Genomic DNA, 20,150 nt, shown 5'->3' with positions numbered 1-20,150 from the left:
GTGTCTGTCCGTTCCCGCTCAGATGCTTTTCACTGTTTGAATTCGCTGCACCAAAAAAAAAGGCCAAAAAATTTTTGTTTGTGCCACCACACACAAATTGTTGGTCACAAATAATTCACACAAAGTGGACACGCGGCTTGTGGCTGAATCCACGCAGAAAACATCTTTTCTAAAACTTAGGAGCAGTAAAAGTTCATCCACCCAGCACCTACGTCACCTGTTTGGTTTGGCTGGGAAACACTAGTGGAAAGCTCTCTCACTGTCACAGGGCTTCATATTGTAAGAAGACATTAAATCTGATTTATAATTTGTATTATAATCAACAGCAACTGATGTCAAACAAGCGTAGTGGAGTAAAAAGCACGACATCCTCCTCCGATAATGTAGAGGTTCAAAACAATAAGAAGTAAGTAAGTAAAGTACCTCTGAATTGTACTTGAGTACAGGACACAGTGAAGACCACAGGCTGGACTGCTGCACGCGCACTGCTCGCATCTGACGCCGGACACGTGCAGGCTCCTCCCACTGCGCGCGCGCGGACGGACGCTGGAGAGAAGCAGAAGCTAACGCTGCTGCAACTGCTTCTCCGGCAGTCATGGAGGAGCGACCGCGCCTGTGTGCGAGGGATCCGCCAGAGGCTGGACGACCGCAGGCTGCGTGAAAAGAGGTGATCTTAACTCCATATTCACACATTTAAAGTAGAGATTCGCCTCCTCTTTGCTTCCTCTTGTGATGTTCAGGATGCGTCCGTCGGCGTGAAGCAACAACAGTGATGGCTACAAGAGAAAACGGCTTTATTGTCCCTTTTAAGAAGCGGCACTTTCAGTGTAGCGGTGAGTCAGTGAGTCGGGTTTGAAATAAAGATGGATTTGTAAAGGTGGGTGGCGAAAACGCGCCCTTCGGGGGGGCTTTCAGTCGTAAACAAGCCGAAATAATTTCGAGTTGCCACGTGAGTGAAAGCTGGCACCAATAACAAAACCCCCACGACGTGTTAATACAGCAGAAAGCCCTCAGAGTGGGTCGTTAAGGCTGATAAAGCTCCCTTTGCGTGGCTCGATGCCGGTGGGAAACAATTAACCCACGCTGTCATCCCTCCGGACTGTCCCACAGGGAGGATCAGCTGATCAGCATCACTTTTATTTATCAAGGGAGAAACGCGGAATGTTCTCCCCACAGCCTCCGTCCGCCCGTGACATCTTCAGTAACACTTAACAGGCGTCCCGGAGGAGGAAGAGGGAGTGCGGGCGGTGACTCAGAGGGCCTCTTCCCCACTCACCGCAGGGCAGACGCGATAGCGATCAGGCGTCCGGAAGAATGTCGGTCCTCCCTCTCTGTCCATACGCTTCTGTGTCCTTCTGCCTGGACCTGTGGGGTGGTCACAGGACTGAGCATCCACCACAAGGCTTGTCTGGATGTGTTTTAGAATGATCAAAGAATGTTGACAAGTATTCTGTCTGTTGCACAAAAACGGATTTGAAATGTTTAAATTCCAAGAAAATAAAATAAATAAACGTGAGGTGAGCAGACTGATCATCTGTATGGTGGATGTGAAGCCAGCAGCTGGTGAGCTTAAGTGCACATAAAGAGCAGAAACGAAGCAAAAACACCACAAACTGGGTTTTCCGTAGGCTGTTTCTGTTTAGAGAGTTTCATTGTGTCTCAGCATTTGGAAAACGCTGTGAAGCCCAGCGTGTATGACATGAGCACAGGGACTTAAATCAGGGAGCTCTCAGGAGATCTGCTCCGTGGTCGGGACGTCCGGGAATCAGAGTCTGGGCTGGGAAAATCCTCACAAGAGGCTTTTCATTCAGATGGTCTCACAAGTACGTGTCAGTCCCGTGTTAACCCGCTGGCAGTCTGACCTGCAGGCATGCTGTCCTGGATCTCATTTTGTGATTTTAAAAGCTGACTAAACAAACAGAAAAAATCTTTTCGCCCTGAAGCACACCTGCAGAGAGTGAGTTGTGTGGCGTTCTGCACAGGAAAGAAATCTGAGAGCGCTTCTTAGGTTTCTCTGAACACTTAAGCAATAGAACAAAGTCTGCGAGGTGGTGATTTTGTTGATTTTCAGGAGGTGTTAACACATGTTCATGCCTTTGTTTACAATATGGCACCTTGGCCTGCCTGGTTGGTTTCCCTCACCAGTTAGCTGCTGTATAATGACTGGCTGGTTTGAAAGAGCAGGAATGCATTGTTTCATTCAGTACTGTTTACCTCCGTCCTCACACTCGTGCTCGTAGTCTGAGGTCTGAGCAGCTGCTGAGTGTCCCAGGGTCCAGCTGGACAAAGAGCCTATCAGGCGTTTATCATGAGGCTCTGAGTCCTTTAAAACTCTAGTAAAAGTTGCTTTATTTTTGCACTGATGATGGGTCAAATGGCTGCGTACACTTCAACAAATTCAACATCCTCCCACGTCTCAGACAATAAAGTTTTGGTCCATGAAACATTTGCATTTTGCACAACAAATGCAGCTTCCTTACAGAACCTGGGCAGGGAGCATAATGCTAGCATCAGCATGCAAACACGCTCACGATAACAATACTATTCATGCTGATGTGTACCAAGTACACTATTTATCACGTTTAGTCTCTTAGTTTTGCATGTTAATGTGCTAACACGGCAAATTAGCACTAAGCACAAAGTTTGGCTGAAGCTAAAGTATTGTTCAAGAAAGTATCAAGAATTTCCCTCCAGGGATAAATAAAGGAATTCTGATTCTGATTCTGATTCTGATTGTTAGTTCTGCAGGTGTTTAGCCATAATGAAAAGCACTAACATGAAAGATCCAAAATAAAACCATAAATGTCAGTGTGGTGTCCCTGCCCACTGTGGACAGACAGTCTGACACTGCAGCCCATAAGCACCACTAACCACTCCACGTGTCCTCCTCCACCTGCTTGCTTTGTCGTTGCAGGTGTCCTTAAAGGTTGCAGCAGTCACGGTGACATGGGCCTCAGCGGTACTTCCACACCCTGCAGAGCTAACACGGGAGCCTTCCCTGAACCGTCAAGTAGAAAATGACTCAGAGAAATGGAATCAGAGGCACGAGTGAACGGCTCCACTCGGCGGACTCCGTGGTTTGCGAGCAGGCCAACGGTATGGAGCAGGAGAAAGCTCCAGAGGCCAACGACTGTGAATCTGAGGAGGGCCGGAGGGGAGGCGAGCGCGGGGGCTCCGCCGCTGTAACGGGAACGGTCACGGCTCCAGATGGCGGCTGGGGCTGGGTGGTGCTGGTTGCCACCATCATGGTCCTGGCTTTGACCCTGGCGTTCCCCTCCTGCGTGGGAATCTTCTACACTGACCTGCAGAACGACTTCCACGCCTCCAACAGCGAAACCTCCTGGGTGCCCTCCATCATGACGTCGGCGCTTCACGCAGGAGGTAAAATACACCTTCGTCTCACTACTCGTTTATCTTGAGTCGTGTAATCATGGTACATAATATATTTTGTTTGGAATAATCACACTGTGTTATTGCCCAACGTGCCCCCTGCTGTTGTTGTACAGGGAAAACGTGAAATTAGAGAGAGACACTATGGGTGTGTTTTACACCGTCTTGCTGTGTTGGTGTTGATTTAAAGAAGATTATTCCATGAGAAAGTGTTGCCCGCTTTTTACCCACAACCCTCAGGGACTTGAGTACGCTAAGAAGTGAGCTCTACAAAGAAATCTTTCTCCAAACGTAAGGCACACTGTGTGAGGTCTAAAAGAAGAAACAGCACATTCACTGTGGTGCAGATGTAATGTTGAGCTGAAAGGTGTGACGTCGTATGCAGTTTCTTCATCAGTCACGTCACTGTGGCTCGTCTTTCTGCTGGCGTTACTCGCCGCTCTATTTAAAACTCATCCCCAATAGAAAAAACAAACAGACAAAATTAAAAACTCTGCTTCGCTTGCTATGCATCGCTTGTACGTAGGCAGGTGATTTGAATGGCTAACAATGAAAACTGCTTCGTAGAGAAATAATTAACAGGACATAAACACACTGAATGGCTTTTGCTGATAACATGCCTGCCATAAATGGCATTAAAAACTGGGTCTGATATCATAAAAAATTGAAAAGAAAACTTGCTCCTCTCAGGGTCCTCAGTGTGCTGCACTGAAGTGATCTCTTTTCCCATCCCTTCTTCGGTGGCACATTGTGTAACCTGCCTCAAACAGGGAAGTATTGTTGGCTATGCAAGGCCAAATAAAGGACATGTAAAGTAAATACAAAGTGTCGGGGTGAGTCCATCAATGATTATACAGTTCTGATGTTGGAGACTTCATGTTCTCATCTGTCTCTTTGGCAAAATGTAGATGTTATGATGAGTATGTGTTGCACACTTTATTCAGTGCTCGTGAGAAACTTTGTCCTTAAAACTAGTCACAAACGGAGGAGACTCTGAGGTAATTTCACAGGATCTCCAGTCCTTGGACAAACCAACCAGAAGCAGTGTGGTTAGTTTGGCTTTCTGGCTTGATCCACGAGACTTTCTGTGTTAGAAGGATCAGAAACGAGTCACTGGGGACAGCTGATATCACAGTAAATGGATACAAATACTGGAAAGTTCAAAGTCGAGGACAAAGTGACAAAGTGGGCTAAAGTCTCCCAATATTTTATGATGTCTGTTGACGTTCCTCCATCTCTTCCTGTTATATTATATAACAGTTGTAAAGGTTAAGATTAATCATCATCACTTTTTTTTTTTTTCATACGAGTCCTCCTTGAGATTTATTTGTAAAGTTTTGTGCCGTTTCTGTTCACATACTGTGTTGTTTGCTCTGGGCAACCTCTTGCACCATTAAAAAAAAATAATCAAAATAAGTTTGTGGTCACGGTCAAACAGTGAGTACTGGCCTCCCTTTTCATTGTAATCAAGATTCCCCTTCATCCACTTTCCTCCCTCCCTTTGAAAACACAGTCTGCTGTTGTCCGATCACAAAGTGAGCGAAAGTCTCTCGATATCTGCCGCGTTTGAATGTTATCACAAAACGCTCCTCCGCCTCTTCCTGTGGCACCACCGTTTCACTCAAAGTTTAAGAAGTGATCACCTTCATCGTCCTCTCAACAATGAGGGGAAGGAATATGTGCTCATATTATCAGGATTAAGTTCCTTTCTCCCTCTGTGAATAAAACAAACAGACCTAAGATACTTTAACAGCACGTGGAATTTTGTTTTGTTTAGTTTATCAGGCTGCACAGATTGGTTATGTGTGACTCACACGTTCACACATGCTGCCCTCTGATTCCCTCCATCCTTTAGCTTCCACTTAACATCTCATTTATGGTGAACAGAAATGTGTTTGTTTAGCATCGACACTAACATGTCATTTGGAATGAAAATATAAATTTACGATTAGACAAATTGTTAAATGGTTCAGTTTAAATTGCATTTGAAGTATGAACCTTTCATTTCCAGTCAGTCACTTGTTTATAGGTAAGCGATTTGTGAAGAGATAATTACAGCACATCAGTCCACAGAATGACTGTTGCTGAAAATATGCCGACCATGAAAAAAGTGTCAGAAATCTGAAGTTAATTCATCTAATTGTGACTGTAAGATGTTTTCATCCACTGTGTGTTACAGACACGATTATTTTATAAAGAACACTTCATCCTCTTTTGATCATCTCGGTTCTCAGGCTTTTTGGAGACAGGAATGCTTTGATCTTATAAATTTCCCTGAGCTGACAGGAAGGTGACAAGAATCAGAGGTTTATGTTGATCACGAGGTAAAAGGAGGTGAAGCTGTGTTGAGGTGCCTCCAGGTGAAGGCTCTGTTAGGTCCAGGTATTATTCCCTTCAGTCCCTTGCAGCCTTGTTGCCTAACAGCAAAGGCACCTCCAGTGTGAGTTGCATCTGCCACTGCTGCTGCTGCCCTTTAACCAGCACCCCCCACCAGCGCTGAGGCTTCAGCTGGTGGTTGTTTATGAGCAACCAATGAGACAAAATGATGCAGTAGAGAAGGTAAAATTTGTTCAGCGTTGACAACAGATTTGTCCATTATCAGCGTGTCAACTCTTCACTTATTCACCGTGTGCACATAAGGATCGCCTTTCAGGCTTTCAGTGCTTTCATTCATCTGTTCCAGATTAAACACAAGTTATGTGAAACCCGCCGCAGGATTAAGGAAGCAACCTCGCCTCAGCCGTGTGAGCCTTTGCCCATTTCTCCTCCGGTATGCATTAAACTAAGAGCATTACATTTGATCCACAGGTCCCTTTTGTAGCGTGTTGGTGGAGAAACTCGGTTGCCGGGCGACAGTCATGTTGGGCGGAGTCCTGAGTGGGCTTGGAATGGCTGCCAGTTCATTTACCCAGTCCATCAGCCAGCTCTACATCACAGCTGGGGTTATTACAGGTCAGTGAACATTCAGCTGATTTATTATCCCGAGCTGACACTCCATGACTGTGGCTACGCACCACTGTCCACTTCCTGTCCACTTCCTGTCCACTTCCTGTCCACTTCCTGTCCTGTCCAGCAGACGAAACGGAACAAAAAAACAACACTGCACGTGCTTAAGTGATTGCTGATATTTGTGAATGGGAACACGACATCAACGCTACAACAAAATCCAGCAATTAGGGTCACTTTCCTCAGACAGGTTTGTTTGGAGGTGAAACAAAGAGAGAGAGAGCATGTGTGTGTGTGTGTGTGTGTGTGTGTGTGTGTGTGTGTGTGCATGCGTGCGTGCATGCATGTCTGTGTGTGTGTAAATACAGGCAGTCAAAGGTGAGGTAGGAAACCTTTCTCAAAGTGTTGATAAAATGCTAGCGTTCACCTTTGTTTTCCTCTTTCAAATAAATTTATCTAACTTGTCTGATCTTCTTACTGTTTGAGTCTCTTCCCCAACTTACTTTAGCAATCAACTCGATGATAAATCATTGCGTACATCGTCTTCTTTCATCGTTACAGGCCTTGGCTTCTGCTTCAGCTTCCAGCCGGCTGTGACGATCCTCGGGCACTACTTTGTGCGTCGGCGTGCGTTCGCCAACGCCATGTCGTCCACAGGCACGGCCCTGGGGCTGTGCACTCTCCCCTTCCTGGGTAACTACCTCCACACGGAGCTGGGATGGAGGGGCAGTTTCCTTGTCTTAGGGGCTGTCCTGCTCAACTGCTGTGTGTGTGGGGCAGTGATGAGGCCCCTGCAGCCCCCCAAACGTCGAGGCCAGCCGCTGATGAACCACGGACCCCCTCCGCCAGAGAAGGAAAATGTGAAGAAGGGAAAGGCGTGGGTGAGAGCAATAGGGCGCTCCCTGCTGGCATCCCTGAGCAAACACATGGCCTTCGATCAGTTCTGCAACAATTCACGTTACTGTGTGTATGCCATAGGCATCACCTGGATGATGCTCGGGTTTGTGGTGCCCCTGGTGTATCTGGTTCCCTACGCCACGGCAAACGGCATGGAACAGGGCCGGGCCGCGCTGCTGCTCTCCATCCTGGGTATCGTCAACATCCTGGTGAGGCCGCCCTTCGGCATCATCTTCAGCTTGCCCTGGTTCAAAGGGCGACACATTTACATGTTTGCCTCGGCTCTGCTCGTCAACGGGCTCAGTAACAGTATCTGCTGCATCGGGCCCAGCTTTAACGTGCTGCTGACTTATGTGGTTGTTTACGGGCTGTCCATGAGCGTGGTGGGCTCCCTGATGTTCACTGTCCTCATGGATATAGTGGAGATGAGCCGCTTCCCCTCGGCGCTGGGCCTGCTTGCTATCATGGAGAGCATCACGCTGCTCATTGGGCCTCCATTGGCAGGTAATGTAAACACACAGAGCGGAGAGTGCGAGACGGCGAGGACAGATATGGTGGGAATGTGGGACGTAATCGCTTTGTAATCCAAACATCTGGACAGAATTTGCCTCAGCATGGGTCTGCACGGCTCAGACTCACAGTCAAGATTTAGGTGAACTGAACTAAGTGCTGGCTTTGCTCTGGGTTTGTGACATGGATGTCACATATAAAGCTACTCCCTCTAAAGGAATCAAAACAGAAGGGTTTTTTGGTTGAAAACTTTACGCTAAAATGTTATGTACAGTTTTTTTAATAAAACTTTTATGTTAGAATACAGTATTGTGTGTATCGTAGATAAACAAACGTTCAGTCAGGTTTATCTGCTCTACATCACAGCTGGGGTTACTACAGGTCAGTGAACATTCAACTGATTTATTATAGCGAGCTGACACTCGATGGCCGTGGATACGCACTTCCTGTCCACTTTATGTCCAGCAGAGGTTGTGCACCCGCAGAGTCAGGTTTATCAGTCAGTTTTCATACTCTGCTTCAACCTTAGTGTGAACTTGATTGGTCACTTTCCCAGTGTGAACACGCTGCATACTCACGCCTGACTTTGACTTAGTAAGTTAAATGGAACAGGGACTCAGCTAAAGCTCGTGATTCAAAACCCGAAGAGGTCAGCATGGTGTACCTGCTCTGCTGATTTAACTGCTTAACTAGTTAGCTAGTTGAGCTCTGAAATGCATTGAAGTGATTCAGACGTTCAGAGCAGCCCTGCACCTGATGGATATTAACATGACTGGACCTTTGAAACCAGTCAGAAATATTGAAACCACTCTGAAGCAAATTCAGAAACATCAGAAAATACAAAACGCATGCACTCACTCTGCATGTGAGTTTGCTTTAGTGTTTCTGTCTGTGTGTGCTGCGAATGGCTTCATACAGGAATAGAAGGTTTGGCCCCTGCTGCTCGAGGCTGATGCTCTAAATAACATCATGTTCCCAGTCAGTTTGGCTGCCGTGCAGAAAAGAAAGGAAACACGTCTGCCTGCTCAGGTGGAGGGAGTACTCTGGTCCTTTACTGAAGCAGAAGTACTTGCAATGAATGCCTTAAGTATAAGCCTTAGCAAAATGTACTTCAAGTATGAAAAAAGTAAAAAAAAAAAGTACTCATATTACAGTAAACTGTCCCCCGTCAGTGTGTTATGTTACATGTGATATGTTTAGATTGATATTCCAGCTGCAGATGAACTTCCTTCTGTCCTATTGGCTGGTTCAGTTCAGTTCAGTGTTGCGACGAGACATTTTGCAGTAATCTGAGACGTGTTTTAAAGAGTTTATTTGTAACTGGACAGGAAAGACATGAAAAACTGGGGAAAACAAAGTATGAATGTGAAGCTGCATAAAGTGGAAATATTCAGGCAAAGCAAGTCTGGGCCATGTGTTGGGTGTGGTGTGTCCCTCCACAGTGAGTGTGACTGGCCGAGCAGCGAAAGGGCACAAGCTCGCCGTCTCAAATGACAGCTTTGACCCTGTTTAGCCGACTGCTCGTGTATGCAGCAGTGCTGCAACCTCTCAAACAAGTCACAACAGGCTCACTTTCCACACACGGCCAATCAGACTTGGTTTGCTCGACATCTGAAGAAAAGGGTGGTGGACTGAGAGCACATATGGTTCGCTTTCTCGTCTGCTTATCATACACTTTCCATGTAAAAACTTGCATTCCATTGGAAACTGTACCAGTTTACCCTGTTTCCCTTTTTCCTTTAAGTTAAACGCACCTTTCAGGAGCCTCCTTATGAATTTACATCAGATACTTTCTCAGAAAGTATTGAAGAGTATGTGATATGAAATGCTGACATTGCTGATGATTTTTCTTGTTTCTCGTTGTAGGAGTCCTGGTTGACAGGACAGGTCACTACTTCTACGTCTTCTTCGCCTGCAGTGCCACCGTCGCCTTGGCCGCCGTGTTCCTCATGGTGTCTTTCTGCTGGCTGGATAAAAAGGACAGGAAGTCATCGAAGCAGGGTCCACCGTCCGCACTGCCCGATCCAGGGAGACCCGAGGTTGATGTCGCTCCTGGCTGTCAGTACAGCAGCGTGCCAACAGAGGGAGACAGAGACAAGGCGTCAGCTAACGGGGCAGAGTATATCACCAGCCTCTAAATGTGCTTACACTGTGTGTGTGTCGCTCTCAGCACGCGTCACATCCTCACAGCTCTGCAAAGTGTTTTGTAGTGTTTGTGCTTGTTGCGCCAGATGATGCAGAGTTTGCCTTTCTGGTGGTTGGCTGACCGCTCAGCTGGTGTGGTGAACCTCTGCCGTCTGGTCGTCACAAAAGTCAAAACAAACACTATGAATAATTTGCACTGCTTGGACACTCGATCCTACATACCAAAATGAGCAGATGTGCACTTACAACGTGATTGTACTGTTTATTGTAAAATGCTGCTGATCTTAACTATGTGATCACACAATCTGTCATACATGAGGCATTTCACTTTATAAAGCCAAGAGACATCATTTCCAAACGCTCTCTAGATGTTCAATGGTGTATTAGTATATGATGATCCTACAGGCACAAACAGTTGGTCGGAGTAGGTGTCATTGAATGACACACTTAAGTTGGAGTGGTTGCAGTCAAATATCTAACAGGTTTAGTACTGATACAAACAGGTGTAATCAAAGTGAGGAAAACACAAATTGAGCAGAAAGTTCTGAATTACTAGGAGTTAAGTGTGAAGACTTGCGTTACTCTGACTTAAGAAGAAGAAGAAGAAGAATCAACTTTTATTGGCAGTATATATATATATTTTTACATACACACATACTGAATTTTACTTCTGCATTTATCCCATCCTTAGTTGAACACACACATGCAACACCCAGCAAATTACATGCAGTGAAACACACACAGGAGCAGTGGGCAGCATCAAGTGCCCAGGGAGCATATTGGGGGGTTAAGTGCCTTGCTCAAGGGCACATCAGCCAGCTAATGGACGGGGGGGAGCATTTTATCGCATTAATCACTCCACCACACCCAAATTTTTCTTGCCCGTCTGGTGGGGGAATCGATCCGGTGACCCTCCGATCACAAGCCGCTTCTCCAACCTCTAGGCCACAGCTGCCATGACTTCTTCAACAGAAGAATTCAAACTGTGAACAAATCTCAAAAGACCTCAAGATTAACCCGACAGATAAAACAAGCTTCGACTTCCTGTCATGTGCACAGCAGATCACACACAGCGACTTTACCATATTTTATCTGGTTTAGTCAAGATACTCAGAATGAAGCTGTGCAGTTACAAAGAAAGACCGTATCACCAAGTCTAAATTCTGCCTGATCTTCTTGGTGCAGAGACGTGGATCCATATCTTGCATCTTATCTTGCAAGCACCATGTGAACTGACATCTGACACTGAAATTTTTAACAGTCGGAGACTATTTTTTCAGCAGATTAATCCACATTTAAATTCCTTTGTCCCATGTGACAGAGGAATAAGATAAATCAGGCTTCAGATGCACACACAGCTCTTGTTAATAGATGCATTCATTCTTGATCTTTTGGTGGGATTTTTGACAATAAAAAAATATTCACCTGACTTATCTTTAAATTATAAATGCTAAAGACTTGTTAGAGTAGGCCTATGATCAGTCAGGACAGGATGTGGAAAATGAGAGTGAGCTTTGTTTGGGAGGTCGACATCTTTGTTATCTTTAAAGTAGGAAAATTAGTTTTTGGTGTCCAGAGAGGACATTAAACACAGCATGCTGAACATATTAAACCCATGGAGGATGCGGGTAGCTCAAAGAAAGGTTGATTCTGTTTGTCATTCACTGTTTTTTGTGTTTTTCATGCTTTTTCATTCCTTAACTGAACAGTGCCTTTTTATATGCAGGTTAATTTACATCCACCATTAATATCAAACCCTTTCAGGGGGGTTGAAGCAGATGATTCTATGCTGAATGTTAGCTTGGAAACATTTCATGAGAGGAATTCTTTGAAGACACTGGGGAGTTAAAACTGCCGTGTTTTATGCGTTTGCCTTTAGGTGACAGACTTTATCTTTTGATAAATCAACAGTGACACTATCACAGCACCAGTACAGGTTTGTACAAAGGTATTTTAAATCAGATGTGTTTGAAAAATTAATATACATTTCAGGTATGAGTTGTATTACAGTAATCAGAAGTTTAAGCAGAGGCTTCTCAGTGATGAGAGGATTTATTAGTAATTTTTTAAGGCTTGCCTTGCTTTGGGTCAAATTATACCTTTATTAGAGATTATTTATTCAGGGGAAAAATAAATGTTTGAAAATCAAAATTGTCTTTGTTGTGATTTTTTTTGTCCAATATTAAACATTAACCAAATTGGCATTTGTCCTTACATTACCCTGTACATTCTAGTAGTACTTTTACTTTACATAAGTATACGTTAATGTTGATACTTTTGTACCTACGGCAAAGAAACATTTTGAATGCATTACTTTTACTTGTAACACAGTATTTGTACACTGAGGTATTACTACTTTTACGCGAGTAAAACATTACGTACTTCTTCACTACTGCTGTTTTGAAAACCAACTTCCTGGTGAACCGTCTTCACATAAACACAAATATAAAGTGCCGCCATCTTGTGGTCAGGATGCTGTTGAGTTAATGTAAAGGGCGAGGTAGAAGCATAAAGTTTCCAAACTGTCATTTTAAAAAAGCGAAATAACTTAAACTCGACCGGTGTTTCTCCCTGCAGTATCTCGTCTGCTTGTTTCAGCCGTACAGGACTCCGTAAAAATCTATCATGTGTCACTTAACTCCAACTCAAAGTGAAACTGAAAGTGAACCAGCTAGCGTGACGTTTGGCTAACAAACCGGTGACTGTGAGAGGAGGCACACGGTAAGTCATCCAAATCTGGCACAGTAACGTCAACTTTACGGGCTCGTGAATGTGCCACGGGCTTATTCAAGTGCCAAAGAGCAGCAAGAGCGGAAGCGACCTGCCGCCTTATGACATGTCGTCTCTGGAGTTATGAGCTAGCTAACACTAGCTAGCTGCAGTATCGTTACCAACCAAAAACCAGAACACATATTTGCTTTTGGTTCGTTAAAAGGGCTGTCATAGGTGATAATGTAATTTTATTATGTGTTATAACTTTAGTGATTTTTTTCATGCATGGTGTGGAAAACGTCAACTAATGTAACTAAGAGAGTACAAGTACAACTTTGAAGTAACGTACTCGTGTTTTACTGAACTATTTCCATGATATTCTGCTTTGTTCTTCTACTTCCAGTGGTGGAAAGTAACTTCGTTAAGTACATTAACTCAATTACTTTACTTAAGTACTACAATTTTTAGGTACTTTTGTATTTCCATTTCGTGCTTCTTTATACTTGTAAATTTGTACATTTTGGAGGCAAATATTGCACTTTTTTATTCCACTACATGTAAATACTTTGCATAGTTTGTTAATCCAAAACTAATACATTATGCCATCTTATACACATCTGATATATTGAGATACCCAGCTGTATATAAAATACCTTCAGTGTGTCTTTTGATATACTAGGTACATTTTGCTTCTAATGTTACTGTGCTTCTGTTGAAGTACAATACCGCTGCAGTAGTGAAACATCTGACATGAAATCAAGTTAAGTACAAGTACCTCAAACTTGAACTTAAGTACGGTACTTGAGGAAATGTGCTCCACCGCTGACTTCACTATCAGCCGCCTGTATAACACAATATTTGTCGTTCCAGGATCAGGTTCAGCTTCCCACAGGAGCTGACCCATCAGTCAAAGGAAGATGAAGGACGTGGCAGCATGTGGATTATTCATTCTTCTGTTCGATGCAGTGCTGTGTGTGGCTCAGCGGGCCGAACTGGTGCTGCTGGAGTGTTCCAACTGTGGTGGACTGGTGGGTGTGTGGGCCTTTGGGGCAGTAAAGTGGGTCATTCTCCGAGTGTTCACCTCCATGCTGACTGAAGGAAAGCCAGAGGCTGTGCTCTCCAGGTTGGTAGCACTGCTCTCCCTTCTTTCTCCTGTGTTTGAAACTGGACGGATGATGATGGCACCTCCCTCAGAGCCTTACATCGGACCATCTCATGACCTCAACATGCTGCTCCTGAGCCCAATGTCCTCCACATTGGCTTGTGTGGTTTGGGAACTGGGCCTCCGTGCTGATAGAAAGATGAAAAGGAGCAACATTAAACTGGACTCCAGGCAGTTGCTTATGAGGATGCTGAACTACTTCAAACCAGACACCCTTTACATTGTTGCAGCTTTCAGTTTCCTCATCTTAGGTGTCGTCTGTAAGTGTGAAATACCAACAGTCTGCACTATACTTTTTATTTGTTATGGTACATCTTCACATGCGCCTGATTATGTTTACATGCTATGTCTGCTTTAAGAACCTCTCTGAATGCTTACATCATAGAAATCACCTGATTACTAATCTGTCATTCCTTTCCAAACAGGTGACACATTTATCCCATTTTATCAGGGGAAGGTAATTGATATGCTAAGAGGTGGAGTACTTCAAACCAGCTTCTGTTATGCAATTGGACAACTGGCGCTTGTCTCTCTTGGAAGGTAATTAAGTAAAACTGTTAGCATATATTTTTGTCCTTTGTGTTTGCTTGATTTTTTAATATTTTTATTCACCTTTCTGATCAGGAAGAATATAATTTAAAAACTAAAATTAACATCTCCGTCTTAATAGTGCTGTGTTCTCGGGCTTAAGAGGAGGCATATTTATGTGCAGCCTGGCCCGACTGAACAAGAGACTGAAAGGTCTGCTGTTTCACACCTTGTTGCAGCAGGAAGTGAACTTCTTTGACAAGAACAATTCTGGTGAGCAGAACAAAGTAAACACATGACCCGCCTGTTATTTAAGGGGTGCAGGGATTAACAGGAATCTGTCCGAGTTGAGATCGGAGCTTTGTGCAAATTCATCCACACCAAACTGGGAAAAAAACATTTTGGAGGTGACTTTGTGCACAGAAGAAACGTCATGTTGAATCAGGAAATTAACAAACACAACCTCAAATATAAAATATATATTTGGCCACAGAAATGTCCACATGCTTTAGTGATTTTATTACAAGTAAATAATCAAACTGTCCATTGAGCGATGCAGAAGCTAAACCGTCAAAAGGATGTTTTCCAAATTTGTTCGGTGACATATAGCTGCCTCGTAAAGCATTTCATGATTTATTAACTATAAATAAAGTCTTTATCTTCAACTTGTATGACATTTGTGATGGGAGCCTTACAAAGAAGTCAGACATTTTTTTTACTTCTCTTCCATAATCTTGCAGAGATTTAACTGACTTCAACATTTTTGAATTTCTCTCCCTTTCCCCACCCAGGAAGTCTTTCCTCCCGCCTGGAGTCTGATGTGGACAGGATGGGCCGCACAGTAGCACTGAACGCCAACGCGATGGTTCGCAGCACGGTCAAAACCTGCCTCATGCTCGGGGTGATGATTCAGCTGTCCTGGGAGCTCACTTTGCTCACCTGCATAGAGATGCCACTGTTGGCCATCTTGCAGAACAAATACAACACTTTGTCCATGGTAGGTGTGTTGAGATTGGCCTCCTCTGAAACATCAGCAGCAGTTCGGTTTTTAAACCATAGTGTTGCTTTGCTATGAAATGAGCCTCCCCTCTTCTCGTATCCCGAGAACAAGAAGCAAACATGCTTATCAAACTTCACAGAGAAGAAACAGATTTCACTGCTGCCAGTGTAGGTCGCTATTTCCCTTATTCATAATAGCTGTCAGGATTAAGTCTGTCGCTGGTTCAGACTGTTACATCCAGCACAAAGAGTACCTCTGTGGCCGCTCAGTAAGCTTTAAACATGGGACTATCACAGTGCTCTCAGTCACCAGGAGGAGAGCTCCAACACTAACAGTTACTAACAGTGCATATGCTATTTCATTACAGCACTCTGCATACGCTCAAATTAGTTACATTTCACTCAACAACGTGTTTTTATATCACCTCACTCGGATGTTTGAGCCCTCGTGAGTTAAAATGTGCGCATGCATGCAGGATTTAGTGATATCACAACCGCTGTGATGTGGAAAACCTCAAAGTTCCAGTGAACATCGAGGATTAACTTTTCAGCAAAGTGGGAGAATCCAGGTTGAATGAAAAACAAAAGAACATTCACTGCTTGCAGCTGAAAGAAAATGAAGTGGAGGATACAAACAGTACCTCAGCAGTTACAAAGATTTTCTTTCTTCAAAGCATGAAAACTAGTATGACTTTCCACAGCAGTGAGATTAGTGGGATTAAAGTGCTGGAAGTTTCTGCTCCACTGGATTTCAAAGTGGGGATGTTGACAAGTGAAGAAGAAGACCTGGACAGCATCGGTCTGCCTGTTACTGAATCAGTCTGTGTTCTTTGTCAAACAGGAGCTGAAAGAAAAGATCCAGGACTGTCAAGCTAAGAACAAAGTTCTGGCCTCCCAGGCGGTCAAACTGGTTCAGACTGTCCGCAGATTCAAGGCAGAAAAGGTTGAACTGAGGAAGTATAACGAGGCTCTGGAGCAGATGTGTGCTGTGAGGACACGTAAAGGAATCTACAGTACAACCTTCTGCTTGATGCGACGGGTAAAATAGCAGCAGTTTACATTCCTGGGTCGTATGATTCATCTGTGAAGCAAGAGAACATGCTGAGCTTTGAAATCATTATGGTCATTAGTATGGAAGCCCATTCCCACCAGAAGAACATAAGAATTTAGACTATTAAAGTCCAGATTTTTTAACTCAAGTCAAGTCAAAATTTTAACTTTTTTGTTCGAAGTTATGACTTTGCATCATAATTTTGTCTTTCCCTCAGCTGGTGAGTCTGGGGATAAAGTTGCTCATGCTGTCACAGGCCCGCAGTCTCATCTCGTCGGGTCGCCTCACCACCGGGACTATTGTGTCCTTTTTCTTGTACCAGAAGCCCATGTCAAACAATCTGAAGGTGAGCCAACTTTAAACATTTCACACTGAAGTTGTAAAATATAAAGCGCCTGTTGCTGGTGATGATTACTTATTTTTTTTCGCAGGAAATTCTGTATTGCTACGGAGACACGATGTCCACGCTTGGGATCATCTCCAAAGTGTTCGGCTATCTTGACAGGACGCCTGAGTGTAAAACGGCGGGCGAGTTAGCCCCTGCGGAGCTGGAGGGACGAATTGTTTTCCAAAACGTCACCTTCACTTATCCCTCTGCTCCAAATGGAACACCAGCACTGAAGGTAACTGTTCGACAGATTGAAAATTAAAGTTTGATGGAGTTAAACATTAAACCATTAACATAAGAACATTAACACGTTCTGTACAGTCAGTTTCAATGGAAATTGAACCGGGGAAGATGACAGCACTGGTGGGCCCTTCTGGCGGGGGAAAGTCCTCCTGTGTCAGCCTCCTGCTGAGGCTGTACGAACCTCAGGAGGGACAGATCCTGCTGGACGGAGAACAACTGCACCATTATGAACACAAATACTTCCATCAAAAGGTACAAATAAAATCATTAGAGAATTATCACTTTTCTCTATTTAGGAAAGTAAATTTTATTTATATCGCAGCTTAGTGTAGGCCGAACAGCTGCACCATAAACAACATCAAGCAGCCCGCAGTCTGTGCCTCAGGTTGCATCACTTGAGGAGTCCTGCTAATATTTGACACAAGGAGGTAGTTGAGCAGAGCGACACTCTTTATATCAGTGCAAATTTAATAGTGGAATATAGGATTAATAGGATTTAATAGTGTGAAGTTTATCAGCTTTTTTCCACAGGATGTTTACTTTATTTGTTAGATTTTTTTTCCACTTCAGTTGTACAAACATGCACCATATGCACTGCATAAATGTAATCCTTGTCAACCCGCACTACACTGATACAAGTGTATGTTTGAACCTCATGTATTCAGATGGCCCTGGTATCCCAGAGTCCCGAGCTGTTTGCTGGTTCGCTGAGATACAACATTGAGTACGGCCTGAAGGACTGCACCATCGAGAAGGTGAAAGAAGCTGTAGAGACGGCCAAAGCAAATGACTTAATCTCTCAGCTGGAGGATTATGACACAGGTACAGAACACATGCTGCACATACAAATCGTTTACCATAGATGGTGATCAGTTGTGCTGCTTTTTTGTGACAAAACACATTAAAACCAAACAGTTCTGAATGCGTAGAAACACAGTTTTGCTTTTTTTCTGTTCTAGAAGAGGGTTTTAGAGTTAACTGTTTTTTTTAATTGGTTTATTTTTCATTTAATGTTACTTAGTTCTTTTGTTGCTAAAGTCCAACAGGCTTTTCATTGAAATATAAAGTTCTAGCTGCTTTTTATTTATTTATTTTTATATGCATGAGACATTTTAATAACTGAATCCCAGGACAGATGGATATAGTACTAAAACCGAGTGCTGTAACACACACGAAACATCAGCTTTTCACAGGGTTGTAGCTTCTGTAGTAGTGGGCCAATCACACGTCGTGTTTAATTTAATTGCAGTGATTGGTTGCAAACAAAACCATACAAGTACAAGTACAACTGGGACCATAAAAATCAAATGCAGACAGCCTCGATACCACTTGGTACTGTGTTGTCTCAGGCAATACCTTGAAGGTCTTGAGTACTGATCCCCAGTCCCTAATTTACATAGACTGACTGAATTATTAATATTTAAATAATCTGTGTGACCGTGGTTCACCTCTATAGATATAGTCAAAGACGGCAACAGACTTTCAAGTGGACAGCAGCACTGCATCGCCATCATCAGAGCTCTGGTCCGAGACCCGCAGGTCGTCGTACTGGACGAGACTACCGGCAAAGTGGATGCTGAAGTGTGGCATTCTGTAAGTGAAAAACATGCATGTTGTTATTCAGCAGATTGTCGCCATGAGGAAGCTGTCGGTGTAATGAACACCTACCAGACCCAGACATCTCTCACACATCACAAACACCTCTCTTGCACAAGCTAATTCAACCAGAACATCCAGAATCCACCCCTGTCACTCTGTGGTCGACATTAAACCAACTGAAGGATTTTCTTTGTCTCAGCTGTTTCTCTTCTCCACACTCAGGGAGATCTGTTTTTTTTCCACGACAGTCTGTTTCTTGAGAACTTTCATTTCCTTCGGTCTGTGTCTTGGCAAATATGGATACACTGCAGCTTGCCAGAGTGCCAACGCGTATGACCGCATAAATCTAGTTTACAGCCTAATTGGTTCTAATTGGTTCATGCAGAAACCACAGCAGAGCTTCTCCTCTCTGTGTTCCCATTTCCTGTCAGTGTGGTCATGCAGCAAAGCACATTCAGCAGTCACACAAGAGGATCACAGCAATGTTTACACCACAGCAGATTTCCTCTTTTGTGGTTCTGCAGAGGCTAAGAAGCAAGATTTAGAATTTAGAAATCCAAGGACCTTCAGATGAATCTCCAGTTTTATTCCTAAAGTTTCACAGCTGATCAGTCTGAAGAGGTGAAAACTCCAGCAGTGCTGGCATTAAAGAGCTCAGCATCAAGTGTTGCTGGAGTTCTTGCCTTGTTGATCTCCTGCGTTTTCACCTCTTTCTTCCTGTTGCACATGAAGTCATCCAGCTACAGGTGCAGGTTTAAGACCAGGTGATCAGGATCATGTAGTAACTTTTCACTGTCGGGTTCTGCGTCTCAGGTGCTGGAGGACCTTCTGTCTCGTGGTCGGACAGTCCTGGTGGTGGCTCATAAGCTGAAGTCTGTGGAGAAGGCAGATAAAATTATCTTCCTAGAGGAGGGAGAAGTCATGGAGGAGGGGACGCACCAAGATCTCCTGGCCAAGGGAGGGCGCTACTATCAGTTCTGTCAAAACACTCAGTAAATGTGGCTTTAATGTTTCTGTGACTGTCTGTGAATGAGTGTGTGGGTGACCGAAGTGTAGAAATGTTCTCCCTGACCCGCCTGCCTCGTCAGGATGAAAAGCCTCTCAAAACGTTTTATTTCGTTTACCTCCTTAAAGTGTGTACGGTTTGATGAGAGATCTGAAACTCTAATGCTAAGAAGGTATTTTTAAAATCCACTACTGGCACTCTAGCTGAAAAACAACCAACTTATCTCATAACTCATGAGAATATGATAATATGTATATATATGAATATGAATATGAAAAAATATGTCATGTTTTTGTTTGTGACCATTTCTTAGGAAAAGCATCTGAATTCTCACTTGATTCTACTTGTCTTGGACAAAGTTTTGCATTGTGCTTATTTTGTGTTTCTAAAACATGTTTGACAAATATTTTGTTTTATTGTTTTATTTGTTTATTTTTATCACTTGCAGCTTTTATTTCACACAAATAAATTTTCAAGGTTCAAAGTTCAAGGTTTTTATTGGCCATTTGTGCATAAAGTTACAGTCCAGGCACATTGGAATTCTTGTGCAGAGTTCTTTGAGTTAACGTTTTAG

The 20,150-nt window shown here is 43.7% G+C and overlaps 2 protein-coding genes across 3 annotated transcripts; both read left to right on the top strand.

Moving 5' to 3' along the window:
* The first annotated feature begins 477 nt into the window (after positions 1-477).
* On the top strand, positions 478-10,251 carry slc16a5a (solute carrier family 16 member 5a). The gene is made up of 5 exons (XM_046377613.1): positions 478-667; positions 2,915-3,381; positions 6,199-6,342; positions 6,898-7,737; positions 9,610-10,251. Exons 2-5 carry the CDS (start codon positions 3,018-3,020, stop codon positions 9,879-9,881), a joined length of 1,620 nt encoding a protein of 539 aa, XP_046233569.1. The 5' UTR covers positions 478-667; positions 2,915-3,017; the 3' UTR covers positions 9,882-10,251.
* A 2,118-nt stretch (positions 10,252-12,369) lies between these two features.
* Positions 12,370-19,781, top strand: tap2t (transporter associated with antigen processing, subunit type t, teleost specific). Of its 2 annotated transcripts, none has more exons than XM_046377609.1 (12): positions 12,370-12,609; positions 13,471-14,022; positions 14,188-14,302; positions 14,433-14,563; positions 15,082-15,287; positions 16,131-16,328; positions 16,558-16,686; positions 16,772-16,963; positions 17,050-17,223; positions 17,637-17,793; positions 18,428-18,564; positions 19,384-19,781. In XM_046377609.1, the coding sequence occupies exons 2-12, from the start codon at positions 13,518-13,520 to the stop codon at positions 19,564-19,566; spliced, it is 2,127 nt and encodes a 708-aa protein (XP_046233565.1). In that variant the 5' UTR covers positions 12,370-12,609; positions 13,471-13,517; the 3' UTR covers positions 19,567-19,781. The 2 variants fall into 2 exon arrangements, with proteins under 2 accessions (XP_046233565.1, XP_046233567.1); XM_046377611.1 differs by lacking the exon at positions 12,370-12,609 and adding an exon at positions 12,667-12,834.
* The last annotated feature ends 369 nt before the right edge of the window (positions 19,782-20,150 follow it).

The sequence above is a fragment of the Scatophagus argus genome, chromosome 21 (assembly GCF_020382885.2).
Source record: "Scatophagus argus isolate fScaArg1 chromosome 21, fScaArg1.pri, whole genome shotgun sequence".
Lineage (NCBI taxonomy): Eukaryota > Metazoa > Chordata > Actinopteri > Scatophagidae > Scatophagus > Scatophagus argus.
This window is presented reverse-complemented; position numbering and strand designations above follow the sequence as displayed.

Excerpts from the sequence above, each read along its gene's own strand:
- slc16a5a (XM_046377613.1), top strand. The coding sequence starts at position 3,018 with ATGACTCAGAGAAATGGAATCAGAGGCACGAGTGAACGGCTCCACTCG. Across the intron at positions 3,382-6,198 it reads GTCGGCGCTTCACGCAGGAG|GTCCCTTTTGTAGCGTGTTG; the intron begins GTAAAATACACC and ends TTTGATCCACAG. Across the intron at positions 6,343-6,897 it reads CACAGCTGGGGTTATTACAG|GCCTTGGCTTCTGCTTCAGC; the intron begins GTCAGTGAACAT and ends TCATCGTTACAG.
- tap2t (XM_046377609.1), top strand. The coding sequence starts at position 13,518 with ATGAAGGACGTGGCAGCATGTGGATTATTCATTCTTCTGTTCGATGCA. Across the intron at positions 16,329-16,557 it reads CCTTCTGCTTGATGCGACGG|CTGGTGAGTCTGGGGATAAA; the intron begins GTAAAATAGCAG and ends TCTTTCCCTCAG. Across the intron at positions 17,224-17,636 it reads ACAAATACTTCCATCAAAAG|ATGGCCCTGGTATCCCAGAG; the intron begins GTACAAATAAAA and ends TCATGTATTCAG.